Source organism: Plecotus auritus, assembly GCF_963455305.1.
Source record: "Plecotus auritus genome assembly, chromosome: 12".
Taxonomy (NCBI): Eukaryota; Metazoa; Chordata; class Mammalia; order Chiroptera; family Vespertilionidae; genus Plecotus; species Plecotus auritus.
The window spans coordinates 26,982,126-27,000,576 of NC_137778.1; the positions used below are offsets into that span (position 1 = coordinate 26,982,126).

General features: G+C 39.1%; 1 protein-coding gene across 12 annotated transcripts in view; it reads right to left on the reverse strand.

Moving 5' to 3' along the window:
- PRRC2C (proline rich coiled-coil 2C) overlaps positions 1-18,451 on the reverse strand; it is an 81,846-nt gene that overhangs the window by 17,004 nt on the left and 46,391 nt on the right. For 11 of the 12 annotated variants that reach the window (XM_080647469.1, XM_080647460.1, XM_080647467.1 and 8 more), the window contains 8 exons: positions 16,478-16,686; positions 14,922-15,076; positions 9,058-9,841; positions 8,603-8,688; positions 7,369-7,554; positions 6,981-7,232; positions 5,774-5,866; positions 2,869-2,970 (listed from right to left, as the gene is read on the reverse strand). In XM_080647469.1, the coding sequence (XP_080503595.1) occupies positions 2,869-2,970; positions 5,774-5,866; positions 6,981-7,232; positions 7,369-7,554; positions 8,603-8,688; positions 9,058-9,841; positions 14,922-15,076; positions 16,478-16,686 (1,867 nt within the window). The remainder of the gene's footprint in view (positions 1-2,868; positions 2,971-5,773; positions 5,867-6,980; positions 7,233-7,368; positions 7,555-8,602; positions 8,689-9,057; positions 9,842-14,921; positions 15,077-16,477; positions 16,687-18,451) is intronic. The other variant, XM_080647461.1, reaches the window with a different exon arrangement.

The following is an 18,451-nucleotide window of genomic DNA, read 5'->3' on the forward strand; positions in this document are numbered from 1 at the left end:
TAAGGAAATGGAAATACCAGGCCCCTCCAGGAGTGCTTTAAGGCTCTGACTCTAGTAGGAAAGGCACTAAAGCACCCCGCCCCCCATCAATACCCATTCCCTATACTCTGTTTTTAAGCCAACAGTTCTCAAATGGCAGACGACAGACACCTTTTGTTTGGCTGTTTTATGCTCACAGTGTTTGAAAAGCTAATGTAAGTAGACAGGTTTTAGGCTTGAGTGCAGCAGAGATATTTGTTTCACATCAAAGCCTCCTTGGGCATTTCAGGTACTGACTGCTGCCATTTGGCTTTGGGGCTATTGATTTTAGCAGTAATCTCCTAGTTTCTTAAAAGGAAGAAACAGGTCTTATTTCAATTTATATTCCATCTCTCTAGAGTACTGCTGATCAACAGACATATAAATGCAAGCCACATATATAATTTAAAGTTTAGCAGTTGTATTTTAAAAAATAAAGAGGTAATTCTAATTTTGATAACATTTACTTGATACAACATAAAAACCTATAATTACCATAAAAGTTGAGAAGTTTTAATGTTTTAAAAAATATTAACATGTCAGACCCAGTGTCTATTTTATTTTATACTGAAGCACACACTGGACCTGAACTTGGATTAGACACATCCAGTGCCCAGTGATTTTTTTTTTTTAATATATTTTATTGATATTTTACAGAGAGGAAGGGAGAGGGATAGAGAGCTAGAAACATCGATGAAAGAGAGACATCGATCAGCTGCCTCCTGCACACCTCCTACTGGGGATGTGCCCGCAACTAAGGTACATGCCCTTGACCGGAATCGAACCCGGGACCCTTCAGTCTGCAGGCTGACGCTCTATCCACTGAGCCAAACCGGTTTTGGCAAGTGCCCAGTGATTTTAACCGCAGGGGCTGATGGCCCCGGAACTGGAGAGCACAGATGCAGATTCTCACTATCCTAAAGCTATTTGAACAGGAAGGAAACACATAGGTTTTGACATTTCTAGTTTTAGTAGTCGAGATACTGGGTGGGCCAAAGGAAAACCCAACATAACATATAAAATTCAGTTGCAATGATTCACATGAGAGTTTTTTTGGTGTTTTTTTTTACAAGATTTTTATAGTATTGCTAAGAAGTTTGTAGTCCTTCAAATACCAACTTTTAAAACTTTAACCTTATTTTAATTGTGAGAATTTGAGAAGAATTACATACCTCCCTGCTTTTCTGTTAAAAACACACACTATATGTAATTTAACCTTTTCTTAATGACTAATGCCATCTCCATAAATTAGAAATATAAGATAATTCAATTTGCTCGAGTCTTCTCACTGTCACCTTGATGGTTTCATATGTGTTTTATTTTAAAACAAGAGTTGTTTTTTTGTGTGTTTTCTTTTATGGGGGAGGGCGGGTTTAAAAAAAACTTATTAAGTTAAACATAATGCAATTTGCAATCTGAGATTTTTATGGTTTAGAGCTTTTTTTTATACATGGCAATGTCTTTTATACCAATTTTGTTGTGGTGAAACACATAAATCATGTCTAATCAAACTTGCATAAGATAAAGGTCACATACATTTGGCTTTATTTCATTTCTTTTAAAAAAAAAATAGAGAGGAAGGGAGAGGGAGAGATAGAAACATCAATAATGAAAATCATTGATTGGCTGCCCCCCTCCCGCCCCCGTCCCACATACCCACTACTGGGGATCAAGCCTGCAACCTGGGCATATACCCTGACCAGGAATCAAACCATGACCTCCTGGTTCATGGGTCAACACTCAACCACTGAGCCACACCAGCCAGGCTATTTCATTTCTTTAGCAGCAAGAAAATTCAGATTCCAATTTTGGAAATTCAAGGAAATTTACTTTTCCTCTCGATAAATATACTGTAAATAATACCCACATAACAGAATTTTTCTATACCTTATATGTTACCCAGAAGGATATCAGAAGTATAAAGAGTAAATTTTAAGTTAATGAAATTTAATTTAAAATAATTAAAATTATATTATTTCTTCTTGGAGTGTTAAAAACACTGAGTGAAAGGCAATGTTGAAGGGTTTTTCTGAAGAATTAACAACTGGCCTAAAGAATAATTAATGATATTATATTTATTTATGTGGAAGACTACTTCCTTGAATAATATAAATACATAAGACGAAACAGACTGAGACAGTCATTCAAGTGGAATAGGAATTGGCAGTCAATAGTAAGAACTGGATTAAGATGAACAGCACAAATTTTATAGTCTCAGCCGACACTCATTAAGCCTCTTACAAAGAAGTTGGGGGGCAAAGGGTCAAGTGGCCAGGAGGCTGGGGACTCAAAAAGAAAGAGTCTAAAAGTGAACATGGTCCACATTGTGAAACCCTTTCGTTTCCCACTCCTGACGACCATCAGAAAGATTCAAACAACTCAAATAAAACAAAGCATTAATATCATAGCTCAAAATTATAGAGACTAAAAAACAAACAAAAGAAGCCTAAACTTCTTGACATCAAAAAGCACGTGTTGTCCAAAATCTTTTGCCCTCTTATTCATAAATTATCTGACAATCAATTCTAAATCACTTGCACAATTACCACTTCATAAAATGTTCTAACTGCTACAATGCTTTCATTCAATTCACATGAGACTTACTTTCCTGTAATTTAAGTCCAAATTCACAAGCATGATAGGCCTTACTTTAGAGAGGATAGCAAGTCGCTGCTAAGGGTATTAGAAGCTAATAAAAGTTTAACATGTAATTTGACATCACATCATTTCCTTGGCTTAGCATTGTTGCTTACCACACAAAACCAGTAAAAAACCCAAGAGAATAGTATTAGCATATGTCCCCCTTGCATGCAACAATCATGGACCTTTAGAGATGGATATGGTACATACCTTGAAGGTGAGGCTGAAAGTAGTGGGAGGAACTGAAGTTAGGCTGGAGCTCTGTTGTATAGTCTCCCTCTTAGGGAGGGGAAGGGTGTTGGGCAGGGGCACCTGAAAAGGCAGGCAACACATATCACAATCTAACTAACTGGGTCTGCTACCAAAGCCCCACTAAGATAATGCTATCATACTCTAAGGGTGTTCTATTTTTCATCAGAGCTAACACGAATATTCGATTACTTAGACTGTGTTTATAGTAATTGATAATTTTGGACATCTTAGATAAGACTCCTGAAGAGAAGTATTTTCTGCCTTTTTATGCATGAATTGAAAGAGCCAGTCTCAAATATAAGGCAAACCCTTGATGGCAGTGCTTCCCCTATTTTAATGTGGATACACATCATCTGAGGATGTTGTTAAAATGCAGCTTCTGATTCAGCTGGTCTGGAGCAAGCCCTGAAATTTTGCATTTCAAACAAGTTCTCAGGTGATGCTACAGCTGCTGGTCCCTGGACCATACACCATGCAGCAAAGCTTTAAGGTAATACAATTTCCCCCATTTATGGGATCTACAGGTTCTATCAGAAGTATTCAACATGATAAATATAATACATTTAAGAAAGAAATTTCTTTCCTAAAATAGTCAACTTTCTGACAACAACAAATTCAAGAACAAAAGTAATACTGGAAGGAAAATACGGAATATTGCTTCCCCCATTATATTAAATAAATTGCTTTGTTATATAGTAAAGAGTAATGACACGATTATGGCAAATATTGTTAAATGCCTGAAGATATTAGAAACTCACTACCCTATCTTTTTTTCCCCTCTAAGTCCCTGGGTCTTGAGATTTTCTTATGATGTACTATTTATTGCATGATTGATTTTGACAGCTCACTCAGTTGTTCAGGTACAATGACTGAGATGCTAGGGGTGCCAGATAATCACTTTGTGACACGATGGAGATTCTGATACCACAGACTAGTTACTGGAGATTAGCTGTGCTATAATAAATAAATAATCAAAACTACCACCAGCATTTATATCTTCAAGACATTCAAAACAACTGTATTATTAGGTAACACTAACCAATAAATATAAACTAAGATCCTAAAAAAGTATATTAAGCTTCAATAAGAGAAGTAAGCCTCTTTTAAGTATAATTCTTAAAAAGACAGAAATCCTACCATAAAATAGAACTCCCAAACAGACTAATAAAGGAAACAAAAACATTTCAAAAGGAACTAAAACTCTGGACATTGTTTTTAACACTATATTAACTAAATTCAAAATCACCACCATACTTGGCACAAATAAGCAATGCTGTGGAATCATTCCAAACTGGTGACCACTTACGATGCTCCCTGACCCAACCTGATCTTCCTGTTTCCAAACGTACTCTGCATAAATTGCTAAAAATCAAATGCAGATTATTCACTGATACACAAGAGCGGGTCTCTTCCCCTCAGTTGTTTCTGTGCACAACTCACCATGTTCATATCCTAGCAAACCACATGGAAACCATTAAAATGCTCATATGAATATTTTCAGTGATTTTTAGAGGGTCTGCCAGAAAAGCATTATATACTTTCTTGAAAAAGTAACATCTAAGAAATATTCTGTTTTTTAAACTGAGAAGAACCACAATTAAAGTACAATTAACTTTACTGATATGTTACTGATTCATTATTTGATAATCTACATAGAGAGTAATTTGCCAGGAAGTCTTTTTCCCTTCCCAAGTTTTCCATTACTTCCTATAGGAAGTTAAATACATTTCAACCTTTCTCCAAAAGGTCAGAGGAAAGGTTTGGCATATGAAATGAAGTTTTGTAAGATCTAAATTTGGACAAATTTCATTAATCAGCTCCTAAAGTGCGTTCTTATCACAAAGAGAAAACATGTGACTCACTCAACTACATAGTAAGAGCCCTTCAATTGGACCACAAAGTTGGATTAAATGGTCCCTAAAGCATGTCACATCTCTAACTCTAACTTGATGCTAGGGGGAATAACAGAAAGCATAAGAAAAACTTTGTACCAAAACATAATCAAGGTTTTTATTCTCAAAATAATAGAGTTAAAGCCCTGTGTGAGCGACCTTTAAATATACCTATAAAGGGCATTTTTTGAAAAGAATATGCCTTTGCTTATTATACGGGATGACATTTAGAGTAGCTGACCAAACTTCCACCATCTGTGCCCTCCAAAACAAGGACCTCACATGTAACTCCTAAAATGCTCTCTACCACAGCAGGTCACCTAACTTTGTTGGGCTTGCTGTTCAATTTTTTAGGCAGTGAACTAGTCAAAATGATGGACTGTGATGACTTTTAACACAACCTTGAATTAAAACATGGTTGCTCTGAGAAACCAGAGCCAAATTTACATGACTCGTTATCACCTTTTAATGAAGCATTTAGGAGTTGTTGAAGTACTTACATACACATTATAGCCCAGTCTTCACAACAGGAATGTTGCTATTAAGGCCTAGTATAATTTTTTTTCAAATTCAAAAAGAAAATACCTGAATCTCTGGTAACGTTGTGTTTTAATTGAGTGAGCTTTCACGGATCATAAAAAGGTTTAAGAACAAAATTACCAACAAAAATAAAACACCGAAGAATGAGATAGCTAAGAACCAAACTTCTTATCAAAACCAGGGTAACTGGATTAGTCCTGATGACACTAAGCCTAAGGAGCAAAGGCCTGGATCTTAAATAGAAAGGGGACAACTTTTAGGAGGAAATACAAAAACTCCGCTTTGATTATTTTTGCTAATTACATTACAGTGCTCCTATATACAAATTTGCTATTAACTCTTTCCCTGAGAAAAGTTAAATATTGGCCATATAGTACATATAATTGCCAGGTTTCTAGCCAAACTTGCCACACCTCAGGTTGATTACTTACATTATTAACCAAAGTATCCTCCATCTTTGCATTATTAGTAGCCACAGTGTTAGGCAGAGAAGAAGAAGGTGTAGTGTAGTCTGTTACAGACTCCTGTGGAGCAGTAATAGAGAAAAATAGATTTTAAACTGAATTAATGAGTCACTTTCTAATTACAGCCTTAACAGTTGTAAAGTTGTTTTGGAAGACAGCAGGAGGAGAGCAAACCTTAAGACTCAATTCTCCGAAATCTTAACTTAAAAACCAACAGTGGGATAAAACAAACACAGAACCACTGCTGAAATGATAACATTTCCAATACTGTTTGAATCCTGTGCATTTTAAAAAATGCACTGCATTGTACTAGGAGGTTGTCATCAGTACTAAAGATTTCATTTCTGTGGATTCCTAAAAGAACTCTTTTTGTGGTTCTCACAATCTATAGATTACTTGCAACTTCTGACTTATATTCTCTTCAAAATAAAACAAAGTAAATAAATGAATGTCAAGATCTTAGCTGTCACAATTCACTACATTTTAGGATAAACTCTTGCTTATAATCATGAAACTCTTCCTTAAATGTGGTAGAACTAAATCACATGAGCTTTTAACAGAAAAATATTCAAATTAATATGAAAGATTCCATCTCTTTTTCTTCTCGATAAATATACATCCTGGAATGGCAGACATAAATTTGCTATTCTCACAAGTGTTAGCTCCTTTAAGTTTGCATCTTTCACTCAATGTGGTCCCTAAGCACAAGTCAACTACTACTTCTGGGGCTCAACCAATAAAATAGTGATTGTTCCAAACCTGGAAAAAAACTGGCTATACTGGAGTTACTTAACTTTGCCTTATTTTCTGGTTTCAAAATCTCATGAGTAGGCAAAATAAAGCTCCACTGTAACTCTACTAACAAAAGTAATGGAGAGCAACTTTTTCAAAGTATACAAACCCAAATAAAAATCATCTTAATCTCGTGTAGACATTTTTCACTTTAAACAACTGAATGGTACAGAATTAAGAGTGAATTTCCACAAAAAGGAAATAATTTACTGCGAGGAATTTCTTTAGATCACATATGCACACCATGAAATAAAATCTCTAGAAATAGTAACCCATATAGTCTATAGCACTGTATGTTTCAAGGAAAAAAAAAAAAGTGTAAGGTTGTTGTTTTAGACACGATTTGCATCAGCGGAACTGGGGATCTCTGCATGCTGCCCACCTTCACATTAGTGGCATATTCCGTGGATGCCACGGAGATCATCGTTCCTATTTCAGTAGACATCTCTGAAGCGGCTTTGGTGTCCTTTGCTGTCCCAGGGTCTACACTTCTGACTGCAGCAGGGCTCGGTTTCTCCTGTCCTTCTGGCTCCACTTGCTGGGCATCTTTTACTTTTCTATTTTTTAATGACCGTTCCTTTCCAATAGGACCAGGTTTATGTTCTTTGTTTTCTACTGGACTCAAATCTGGAAGCTAAAGTCAATGTTTATAAACAAAAAAGGATCATGATCAAAGGTATTCATTGAATACAAAACTTAAAACTGTTATTTGCTCTCATAAATGTTAGTGGCTTTTATACAATTACACCTGGATTATGAATTGTGTTTACCTTCTGGGCTTTGATGGGGCCTGCCCGTGGCTGCTTCTGCCGTTGCTCTTTAGGTTCAGGAATTTTGTCAGTTTTTTCCGAAAGCACAGGAACAATTTCATTTTCGTTCCCATTTGAAGCTGGAGCACCAAACTGAATTGTGTCAATTCCAATTTCAACTCCACTTTCTTGACCATTCTTTGTCCCCTAGTAATAGAATATTTAAAAACTTGCTATCAAACAGAGTTCAGATTTGAATACATGATTTATATAGCCCCACACATTTTAAATATAATAGAAGGAAGTTTGAAGTAACCTACATATTAACTGCCACTGATTGTTTTAAGAAAACCTTGCCTTAAACACAATGATTTGCATGTATTAGAAAACAACTAATAAAATGAAAACTAGGACAAGACTTAAGTATTTTGTTTTTAATTTATTTCAGAGAGGAAGGGAGAGGTTGAGAGAGAGAGAGAAACATAAATAATGGAAGAATCATTTATTGGCTGCCTCCTGCATGCTCCCTACTGGGGATTGAGCCCACAACCTGGGCATGAGCTCTTGACTGAAATCGAATCCAGGACCTTTTGGTCCCCAGGCCGACGTTCTAGCCACCGAACCAAACCAGCTAGGGCAAGACTTAAGTTTTTAAAGTCCTGATTTTTATGTGTTATGAGTATAATCATAGGTCATCACAGCCTCAAGTTCTTTCATCACTTAAAACATATGTAAAAGCAACAAACACAGAAAGACACTACCAGCAAGAAATAAACAGACGAATGAATTGGGGAAAGAATAGCAATACCAGTGTTGCCTACTTCTAAGTGTGCTGTGAAAATAAAATAATATACTCATTTTTGTTGCACTTTCTGTGTGCTAGGCACTGATGCAGAGACATGACAATCTAACTCACAGACCTTGCATTGTAATGGATAGAGAAAATAGACAACTGAAAAGTCAGATAAGCGATACACAAAAATTAAAATATGGTTAAGCCATTTTAGATTGGTAGATGGAGAAAGACCTCAGGAGGTCAAACTGAAAGTGTTTCTGGCAAAGCAAACACCTAGTAGCAGGTCAAGAATAAAAAAGGCTAGGACAGTTGGAACACAGCAAGTTAACAGTGATAGAAGATGAACAAGCAGAAAGCTCGACGACACAGAATTCTGATGCATGCTGAAATTTGAGAAACTGTTTTAAGGAAACTCTGCCCCAGTAACCCCACCAAGACCATTAGCAAGTCTATTCCTACCTCTGATGAAGTAGCTGATCCAAACGATGTTAAAGGCTTATTCCAGGCACTGACAGAAGGTGGCTGTGGTGGACTAATGGGCCCTACTGAAGAGAAGAAGCCAAAGGAAATGTGAACACCAAAATTAAGAGGCTAATAATCCAATCTTTATAACCTTTGCTTTAATAGTAACTAGACAATAAAACATTACTTTTCACACCACAGAGATTCTTGCATACCAAAATAAATATAAGTCCCCAAACATTGTGTATTGCTATTATCAACATATAAAATATGGCTATTAAAAGTATAACACCCTTGACTTACAACCAAAGGTTTTAAGGAAGTTAAGAAAAGATTACTGTAACTGCTTCCTACTAAAGAAAAGGCTAAAAAAACCACACATACTGAATATATAAGCAAAACTAAAAACAAACCCCAATATTCCCAAGCCATCATTTCTGTTGCACACTTACATTTTTTAGAGATGTCATTTAGCACAGTTGGTGGGGCCACCTTGTTATCCCACAATTCAGTTGTAAGAGTGCCATGTGACTGTGAGGTCTGGATGGATTTTCCTGTGGCTACATAATCTGTGCCATTAGGTGTTTGAGCTGAAGGTAGTCTAATTGAAGGTGGTGGCTGTTTTGAAGACTGTGTTGTAGTCTGCAGGGGACTCTGGACTGGTTTGTGAGTCTGTCCCTGAGTTTGGGCTGGGGCAGGGGGGCCTGGGATTGTGACTGTGACAAGGGCTGGAGTTGGGAGTGAGACTGGGGCCGAACTGGCTGGGGCAGTTGGCGCTGAACTGGCTGGTACTGTTGGGGCCGAGCTGGCTGGAGGTGTTGCTGAAGTTGGTGGTAGGGCTGAAGCAAGAATGGGAATTGAGGCTGAGGCAAGAATGGGGACAGTGGCTGGGTTTGAAGCTGAGGCAAGGATTGGGGTTGGAGCTGGAACTGAAGAAGAGGTTGGAGCTGAGGTGGAGGCTGGAGTAGGAGCTGAGGTTGGAGTTGGGAGTGGAGTGGCAGTTGAAGTTAGGACTGGAGCTGCGGATACAGCTGTGGCTGAGGGTGAGACTAAAACTGGAGCTGAGGGTGAGGTCGAGGCCGGAACTGGACCTGAAGCCAAGGTTGAAGTTGGACCTGGGGCTGGAGCTGGAGACTGGGCTTGCTGTGTCCCTGTAGCTTGTTTTTTGGCAAATCTTGGAGGAAGCTTAGAAGTCTGACTTCTTCCTTTCTCACTGGCATTCTTTTTGTTCCAGACCTTAAAAAATTGGTAAAAATAATTTTTGTCAATAACACAGTTAAAAGTAACAGTTCATAAATATGATTTCTAACAAAGCTACCTACTGCTAATTTAGCTCCTTTAACTATTCAAAATAGATAGTTTTGTACAGAGCAAAAAATGTCAAAGCTGCTCATGAGATTTTAAATTATGAGAAACCAGGATGTGATTGGGGATAAAAGACAAATATGTATTATACATTCTTGTTGTGTTTTTTTTTTGCATTTTCATATTTTTATTTTTTTAAATCTTTATTGTTCAGATTATTACAGTTGTTCCTCTTTTTTCCCCCATAGCTCCCCTCTACCCGGTTCCCACTCCACCCCACTGTCCGTGTCCATAGGTACTGCATACCATAGGTACATGCATATAAGACCTTTGTCCAATCTCTTCCTGCACCCCCCACACCCCTTCCCCCAGAGAATTGTCAGTCCGCTCCATTTCCATGCCCCTGATTCTATTAGATTCTATTACATTCACCAGTTTATTCTGGTCATCAGATTTTTTATTCACTTGATTTTTAGATTCACTTGTTGACAGATATGTATTTGTTGTTCATAATTTTTATCTTCACCTTTTTCTTCTTCTTCCTCTTCTTAAAGAATACCCTTCAGCATTTCATGTAATCCTCGTTTGGTGGTGATGAACTCCTTTAGCTTTTTCTTGTCTGTGAAGCTCTTTATCTGACCTTCAGTTCTAAATGGTAACTTTGCTGGGTAGAGTAATCTTGGTTGTAGGTTCTTGCTATTCATCACTTTGAATATTTCTTGCCACTCCCTTCTGGCCTGCATAGTTTCTGTTGAGAAATCAGCTGACAGTGGTATGGGTACTCCCTTGTAGGTAACTGCTTTTCTCTTGCTGCTTTTAAGATTCTGTCTTTTGCCCTTGGCATTTTAATTATGATGTGTCTCGGTATGATCCTCTTTGGATTCATCTTGTTTGGGGTTCTCTGTGCATCCTGGACTTGTAAGTCTATTTCTTTCACCAGGTAGGGGAAGTTTTCCGTCATTATTTCTTCAAATAGGTTTTCAATATCTTGCTCTCTCTCTTCTTTTGGCACCCCCATAATTGGGATGTTGGTACACTTGAAGTTGTCCCAGAAACTCCTTAACACAATCTTCATATTTTTGGAATTTTTTTTTTTTTTTGCTCTTCCGGTTGGGTATTTTTTGCTTCCCCGTATTTCAAATCTTTGACTTGATTCTTGGGATCCTCTACTGTTGAATCTCTGTATATTATTCTTTATTTCAGTCAGTATATGCTTAATTTCTGACTGGTCCTTTTCCTTTTTTTGGCATTCTCGCTAAGATTCTTGAAGGTCTCACTAAGTTCCTCGGAGGTTTCTAGATGATTCTTGAGTAACCTTATAACTGTGATTTTGAATTCTATATCAAGAAGTTGGCTTTCTTCCATTTGTGACATATTTGTCTCCCGCATTTTGGCTGTCTCCCTGTGTTTGTTTCTGTGTATTGGGTAGCTGCTATGTATCCTTGAGTTGGTAGAGTGGCCTTCTGTAGTAGGTGTTCTATAGGGACCAATGGCTCAGCCTCCCCAGTCACCTGAGCTGACCACTCTAGGTGAACCCCTTTGTGGGCTGTGTGCACAGTCTTGGTGTAGTTAAGCCTTGATTGCTGTTGGTATCACTGGGGGGAATTGACCTCCAGGTCAACTGGCTGTGGGACCAGCTGTGTCTACAATGGAAGAGCTGCTGTGCAGGAGACACCCTTATGGGGCAGGACTTGCTTCAGTGGGGCTTTGGTGCTCACTGAGTATGCCCTTTGATTGTATCACTTATGGATGTGAAGAGTTGTAACCTGGTATGGTCTCACACTGACCACTGGGTACACTGGCTCTTAGATCTCCAAGGAGGTGCCAAGTCAGCCACTGTTTGGGGTCACCCAGGAGGAGCTACCAGAGAGATCTGCAGATTTCTCCTCTTTGTATTGGGGTTGGAAGTGCCCAGATGAGGCCCAGCTGTGAAGCAAGGCAGGCTGCTGCTGGTGCAGGCCTTGGACCTTCTTTTAATAGCTTTGGGGCTCCTTGACCCAGTTGCAGCTCATTTGACAGGTTTTAGACTGAGAAAGGGCAGGCCATTCATCATATGCAAAAGTCGCCGCACACATTTTAGGTGGGGTGGGGTCTCAGGGAATCTCTAGGGCGAAGCAAACAACAATGGCTGCCAGTCAGCCCTGCACAGGGGAAGTCCCAGCACAGGAACAATGATGGTTGTGAGCATCTCCATCTGGAAGAAAGCACCCCCGCATTCCTGCCCCGATGCCAGACAGTCCAGTTTCTTCCCGTATGTGTCTGGGTCCCCCAGAGTCTCGCCTGGCACTGGAGCTCAGAGCAAGTGGGAGCTTGTATCTCCCACCCAATTAAAAAAGCGGCACACTTGGGTGCCAGCCCGTTCCGTACCTCCTACCAGCCTCAATGTGCTTTTTTCTTTACCTCTCTAGTTATAGTACTTCTACTCAGCCAGCTTTCCCGCGGTTCTGGATGATAGTTATTCTGTATTTTAGTTGTAATTTTGATGTGGTTGTGGGAGGCAGCAAGTTGTTTACCTATACCTCCATCTTGGTTCTCCCTATACATTCTTTAAAAAAAATTCCTCCCCTAAGGACATATGTCCATTGATTTTTATATTTTAAAAAATACGTTTTTACTGATTTCAGAGAGGAAGGGAAATAGAAATATCAATGAGGAGAGAGAATCATTTATCAGTTGCCTCCTGTACACCTCCTACTGAGATTGAGCCTGGAACCCAGGCATGTGCCCTTGACTGGAATCAAACTTGGGACCCTTCAATCTGAAAGCCAATGTTCTATCCACTGAGCCAAACCAGCTAGGGTTTCCACTGATTTTTAGAGAGAGTAGAAGGGAGGAATAGAGGGAGGGAGGAAGGGAGGGAGAGAGAAACTTCGATTGGTTGCCTCCTACATGCGCTGGACCAGGCCAGGGATCCAACCTGTAGCCCAGGTATATACCCTTAACTGGAATGGAATCTGAGACCATCTGGTCCACACTGGGCCTACACTCTAACGACCAAGCCACACTGGCCAGGGTGTATTATACATTCTTTTATTTTAAATATATTTTGATTTTTACAGAGAGAAAGAGAGAGGGATAGAGAGTTAGGAATAGTGATGAGAGAGAAACATCGGTCAGCTGCCTTCTGCTCACCTCCTATTGGGGATTGAGCCCGCAACCAGGTATATGCCCTTGACCGAAACTGAACCTGAAACACTCCTTCAGTCCACGGGCCGATGCTCTATTCCAGCGGTTGGCAAAATGCAGCTTGTGAGCCACATGCGGCTCGTGAGCCGCCGTTTGCTGCTCTGTTGACTAATGAGTTTGCCGACCACTGACCTAGATTCTCAATTCCAATAATTACAGGCTGTTGTTGTTCCTTGTGATTAAGCCCCTATCCCAGTGGTCGGCAAAATCATTAGTCAACAGAGCGGCAAACCTCAGCTCGCGAGCCACAGTTTGCCGACCACTGCTCTATCCACTGAGCCAACCTGGTTAGGGCTATTATACTAGTACACTAGAGGCCTGGTGCACGGGGTGTGTGTCCCTTAGCCCAGCCTGCACTGTCTCCAATCTGTGATCCCTCTCACAATCCACGACTGCTGGCTCCCAACCATTCGCCTGCCTGCCTGCCTGCCTGATTGCCCCTAACTGCTTCTCTCTGCCAGTCTGATCACCCCCTAACCACTCCCTGCCAGCCTGATCGACACCTAACTGCTCCCCTGCCGGCCCAATTGCCCCTAACTGCCCTCCCCTGCAGGCCTTTTCCCTCCCAACTGCCCTTCTCCGTAGGCCTGGTTCCCCCCAACTGTCCTCCCCTGCTGGCCTGGTCGACCCAACTGCCCTCCCCTGCAGGCCTGGTCCCCCCCAACTGCCCTCCCCTGCCGGCCCGGTCACCCCTAACTGCCCTCCCTTGCAGGCTTGGTCCCTCCCAACTGCCCTCCCCTGCAGGCCTGGTCCCCCCACAACTGCCCTCCCCTGCCGGCCCGGTCACCCCTAACTGCCCTCCCTTGCAGGCTTGGTCCCTCCCAACTGCCCTCCCCTGCAGGCCCGGTCACCCCTAACTGCCCTCCCTTGCAGGCTTGGTCCCTCCCAACTGCCCTCCCCTGCTGGCTATATTGTGTCCACATGGGGGCAACCATCTTTGACCACATGGGGGTGGCCAGCTTGTGTGTTGGAGTGATGGCCAATTTGCATATTACCCTTTTATTAGATAGGATTCTTAATACACAGGGTGACAATCTCTTTTCTACAATTCTGAAATTTAAAAAATTAAGCTAGTCTGCAATAAATTCACCTGGTAGAAAAGCTGATCTGACAAAAAGCTACTTATTGACCTAATCCGTGTTTGCCATAGAAGCATTCATTTTGGAGTGTTGTTGGGGCACTATGCTACACAGAATATATGCACTACTATTTCCACCTTCCCAAAGATAATAATTAACAAATGACTTCTGAAATTATCTAGTTCTAAAGGTTATGTCCAATTGATCTCAGTATTACTATCCACATAGAATTTTTATAGTGTCTCTTGTTTTTAAGCTCTCTCATCTGTTAGAGGTCTTTATCACTACAATTCATGTGTTCAACTTATTTTTATGTGTCAGCATTTAGCAAAAGGGATGTTTGGGTTGATTTAAATAGAATAACTTATTCATTCTGTGTTTAAGTAAGTGAACTAATTTAGACTACAATTCAAACTTTATAAGTCAAATACCTGCAACTTTAGATCATCACAGTTGCATTTGCTAGGTTTCCAAGATAATTTAATGTTAACGCTGACAAACAAGTACCTGTCACTGTTATGTAACTAAAGAAAAGAAGGTCTACACTAAGCTGAACACTGATTATATTCTATTTACAATTTATCTCAATACTGGTTAAAACAGTTTAAAGTTGTGAAAATCCAGTCATTCTCAACCTTGAAAAATAAATCCAGCCTTGACTCTCCAGGTAGACAGAAACCTTGATTATCTGCTAACATGTTTTGAGCAACAACCTAAATAATTAGCAAAAAGCTGAAACACTGAACCTGTATGATCTGTTCTTCCTTCTTCCGGCGTTCCTCATCCTGTAAACGTTTTTGTTGTTTTTTGGATACCACTTCAGTAAAACCATCATCATTCAAATTTGACTGTGGGTCTTCAACTACCGTTACTTCTGGATGGTCATCAATTATAACAACACCTGTGGGTATGGAAGATATTTTAAAATATTTTTTCCCCAATAGAAAAGATACATAGAAATGTTGAGTCCAGTAGTGATTAAAAAAGAAAGACAAGGCAAAGATCTAGTTCTTCCTGTAATTCACAGTGTAATCCATTTCCCATACCATACGATGTCCATTCATTATTAAGATTTGAAAAGATTTCATAAACAAGGTTAAAAATAAAAGTCCTGCTCAGACAGTGTGGCTTAGTAATTGAGCATGACCTCTATGAACCAGGACATCAGAGTTGGCTCCCCGGTCAGTACACAAGCCCAAGTTGTGGGCCTGAACCCCAGTAGGGGCCATGCGAGAATCAGCCCATCAATGATTCTGTCTCATCATTGATGTTTCTATCTCTCTCCCCTTCTCCCTTGCCCTCTGGAGGAAAAAAAAGTCCTAAAATTATCTGCTTTGAATGATATAGTTTTTTAAGCAATACAGTAGTAATGTGTTTTTTAAACATAAAAATTACCCTATCATCCAGTCAAATCACTTTAACCTCTCTCTACCTCTCCCAGCCTGAGATCTGTATTATGCTGTAAAGATCTATATAGCACTTTACCTCACTTGCATCTCGCCTTTCTTAAGAGGTGGGTATTGCTGTTTCTCTTTTTCTAAAGATACAGTAAGCTGTGAGATGCCCATTTGCTAGGTAAAGTTGTGACTAGCCAACATTATGACTCTTAATGACTCTATTTTACGTAGACCATTGTCCACAATGTGTACTCGTTAAAAACAAGTGGCATGGATGTGCACATGTCATAACCCATCACATGAATGACTCCATTCATTGTCCTACTAACAATTATTCTGGCTATCTTGTTAAAATTATCATATATCTCAAATGAGTTAAGAAGTCTAGATTCATTAAGCAATATTAAAAAATTTAAAATAGATCAGGTCTTAACCTAGTAAACCTCTCCATTTTATTCATTTTTCCAGTCTAAGTCTCATCTGAATGAATGACAAATAGCTCATTTTCACCTAAGTGTCTAATTCCTTAACTTCCTCATCAAACATGTTCTTATTGCTTGTCACCCTTTGCATCTGATATCCTATCACTCCACAGCTTTCTGAAAGTATCCATAGCAACACAGCCTCCCATCCTATCATTTATTGTCCAGTTACCATAGCATAGATACATATTTCATCAAGATCACAACTCAATGAGGTTTAGCATTTCTTTCATTTAAGACAGCATATGTATACAGTTGTTATTTCAAGTTAAATCAGTTAGTGCTTCATATTCAGCTTCTATCATTTAGGTCAACTCTTTCCTTCTTTGATATCTTTTTTATGTATAGCATCCAACTCAATACAGCAAAAAGACAGACAGATAGATAAATAAATAAAATAAGTAAACAGAACCTAAGACATACTTGCATAATTGTTGAGATCAAACTGTGACAGTGCATCTACTTTCTCTTTGGGTTTCTTAGGGCCCGGTTTTGGGTCTTCTCTTTTTTTCCCTGCAGAATCTTTGGAGTTCTTTTGTCCTGTTCCATTAGGTGTTCCTTCCTGGTGGTGTGCAGAGCTGCCATTGACAGGATCAACACCAGTTGTGCCTGCAGACTGGTCATCAAATGGCCTACAAAATAATAATTAGAGATATTACCACCTCCACTCGGGTGGGGGTAGGGAATCCTTCACTGGCAATTTGTAAAATTTAGTCTAAGAAGAAATAACAGTGGGATAGAAGACCTTAGCTCAAAACCAACAAGACTTAGTGGTTTTAGTTGAGAAGAACTTCACTAAAACTGAGCTTCCCAGTAAAGGAGATGGACTACTAGTGTAGTTCTTCCCAGCAATTAAATTAGAGAATCCTGAAGGTTCTTATGTATCTATTTGTCTATCATGTTATAAATAAATGAGCTAAGCAACATTTTATGGCAGAAAATCTGTAACCCAAGCTAGTACAAAGTATTCACTACTAGATCTTTTATTTTTTTATATATGTTCTTATTGATTTCAGAGAGGAGGGAGAGATAGAAACGATGAGAGAGAATCATTGATCAGCTGCCTCCTGCACGCCCCCTACTGGGGATCGAGCCCACAACCCAGCATGTGCCCTTGACTGAAATTGAACCCGGGACCCTTCAGTCTGCAGGTTGATGCTCTAACTACTGAGCAACCAGCCAGGGCACTACTAGATCTTTCCACAAGAGGGCAGCCTATGAAAATTTAGAAAAGCTTTCTATGTTTATACCATGTTTTTTTAAAAGTTTTATCAGATTTATACATTAATGTAAACATGTAAAAAACACTTGTATATGGAAACAGTTCACTTCATAAAACAAATGTATCTCTAAAGTTTTTGTTTCCTAACAGATAAATTTTATTCTTGGCTTCATTTTATAAATATGTTATGAAAACAGACTAGGGAAGATGGGCTTAAAATTTCATTTTCATCATAGCATATAGTATCACTTAATATAAAAGCTTACCAAGTGCCTGACACAAGCAGGACCTCCAATATCTGAAAAAATAAGCACTTGTCTTTTAAACGGGACTCTTACAATATTCATTTTAACTACAAGGTGCAACTGCTGTTTCTGCAGGTTCAGCATTGTTAGCATTTACCTGGCACTAAAGTCTTGCTAAGTAGTTGAAATCTACATTTCTTAAAAACCCACAAGATTGTCTTAAGTATTACTCAAACTTCTAATACTTCAGGTATAGTCAGTAAACTACATTGTTATGGTAACTATATGTTATCCTTTTCTTTTGGACCTTACAAAAGGATGTTCAAATTCTTGTTAAGCAGATTCTTAAGACAGACAACTAGTCGCATTATCTCCCTGAAACATTTTCTAAATTATTAGAAAGCAAAAATGTTCATTGATGGATGAAATGCTAAGTATATGCAACTAGCCAGGCCTAGATTTAAAACTAGATTTAATTTTTTTTCTATTACTAAAGAAATCAATAACTAACCAACATTTTAATATTTAAAAGAATAGATTAAGTTTAGTACAGTTTAGAAACATTCTTTTTAAAAAATCCAATAACCTGGTATTTATGTTAGTGGTGGCCTTGGTGGTTGGGCAGGACTTTGCTTTCTGGGTTTCTCTCTAGCTAGATCATTTATTGTAGGCTTGCAGCTAGAGGGGAAATATACTTTATCCTTAAGCTCAACATTCACTATCTATAAACCAGTACAGAGTGACAGAGTTTATAATTATAACATATTAATTTAAGTCCAGAGGTCACCTGTGAGCACTAACTACAGTGAATGAGAAATAAAGAAAAAGGTGGGCTACTCATCATCAGTACAAGGACTTACTAAATGGAGGACATTGTACAGATGCAGCCCCAGGTGCACAGATTTTCCCAAAGCTACAAATTCCTAGAAG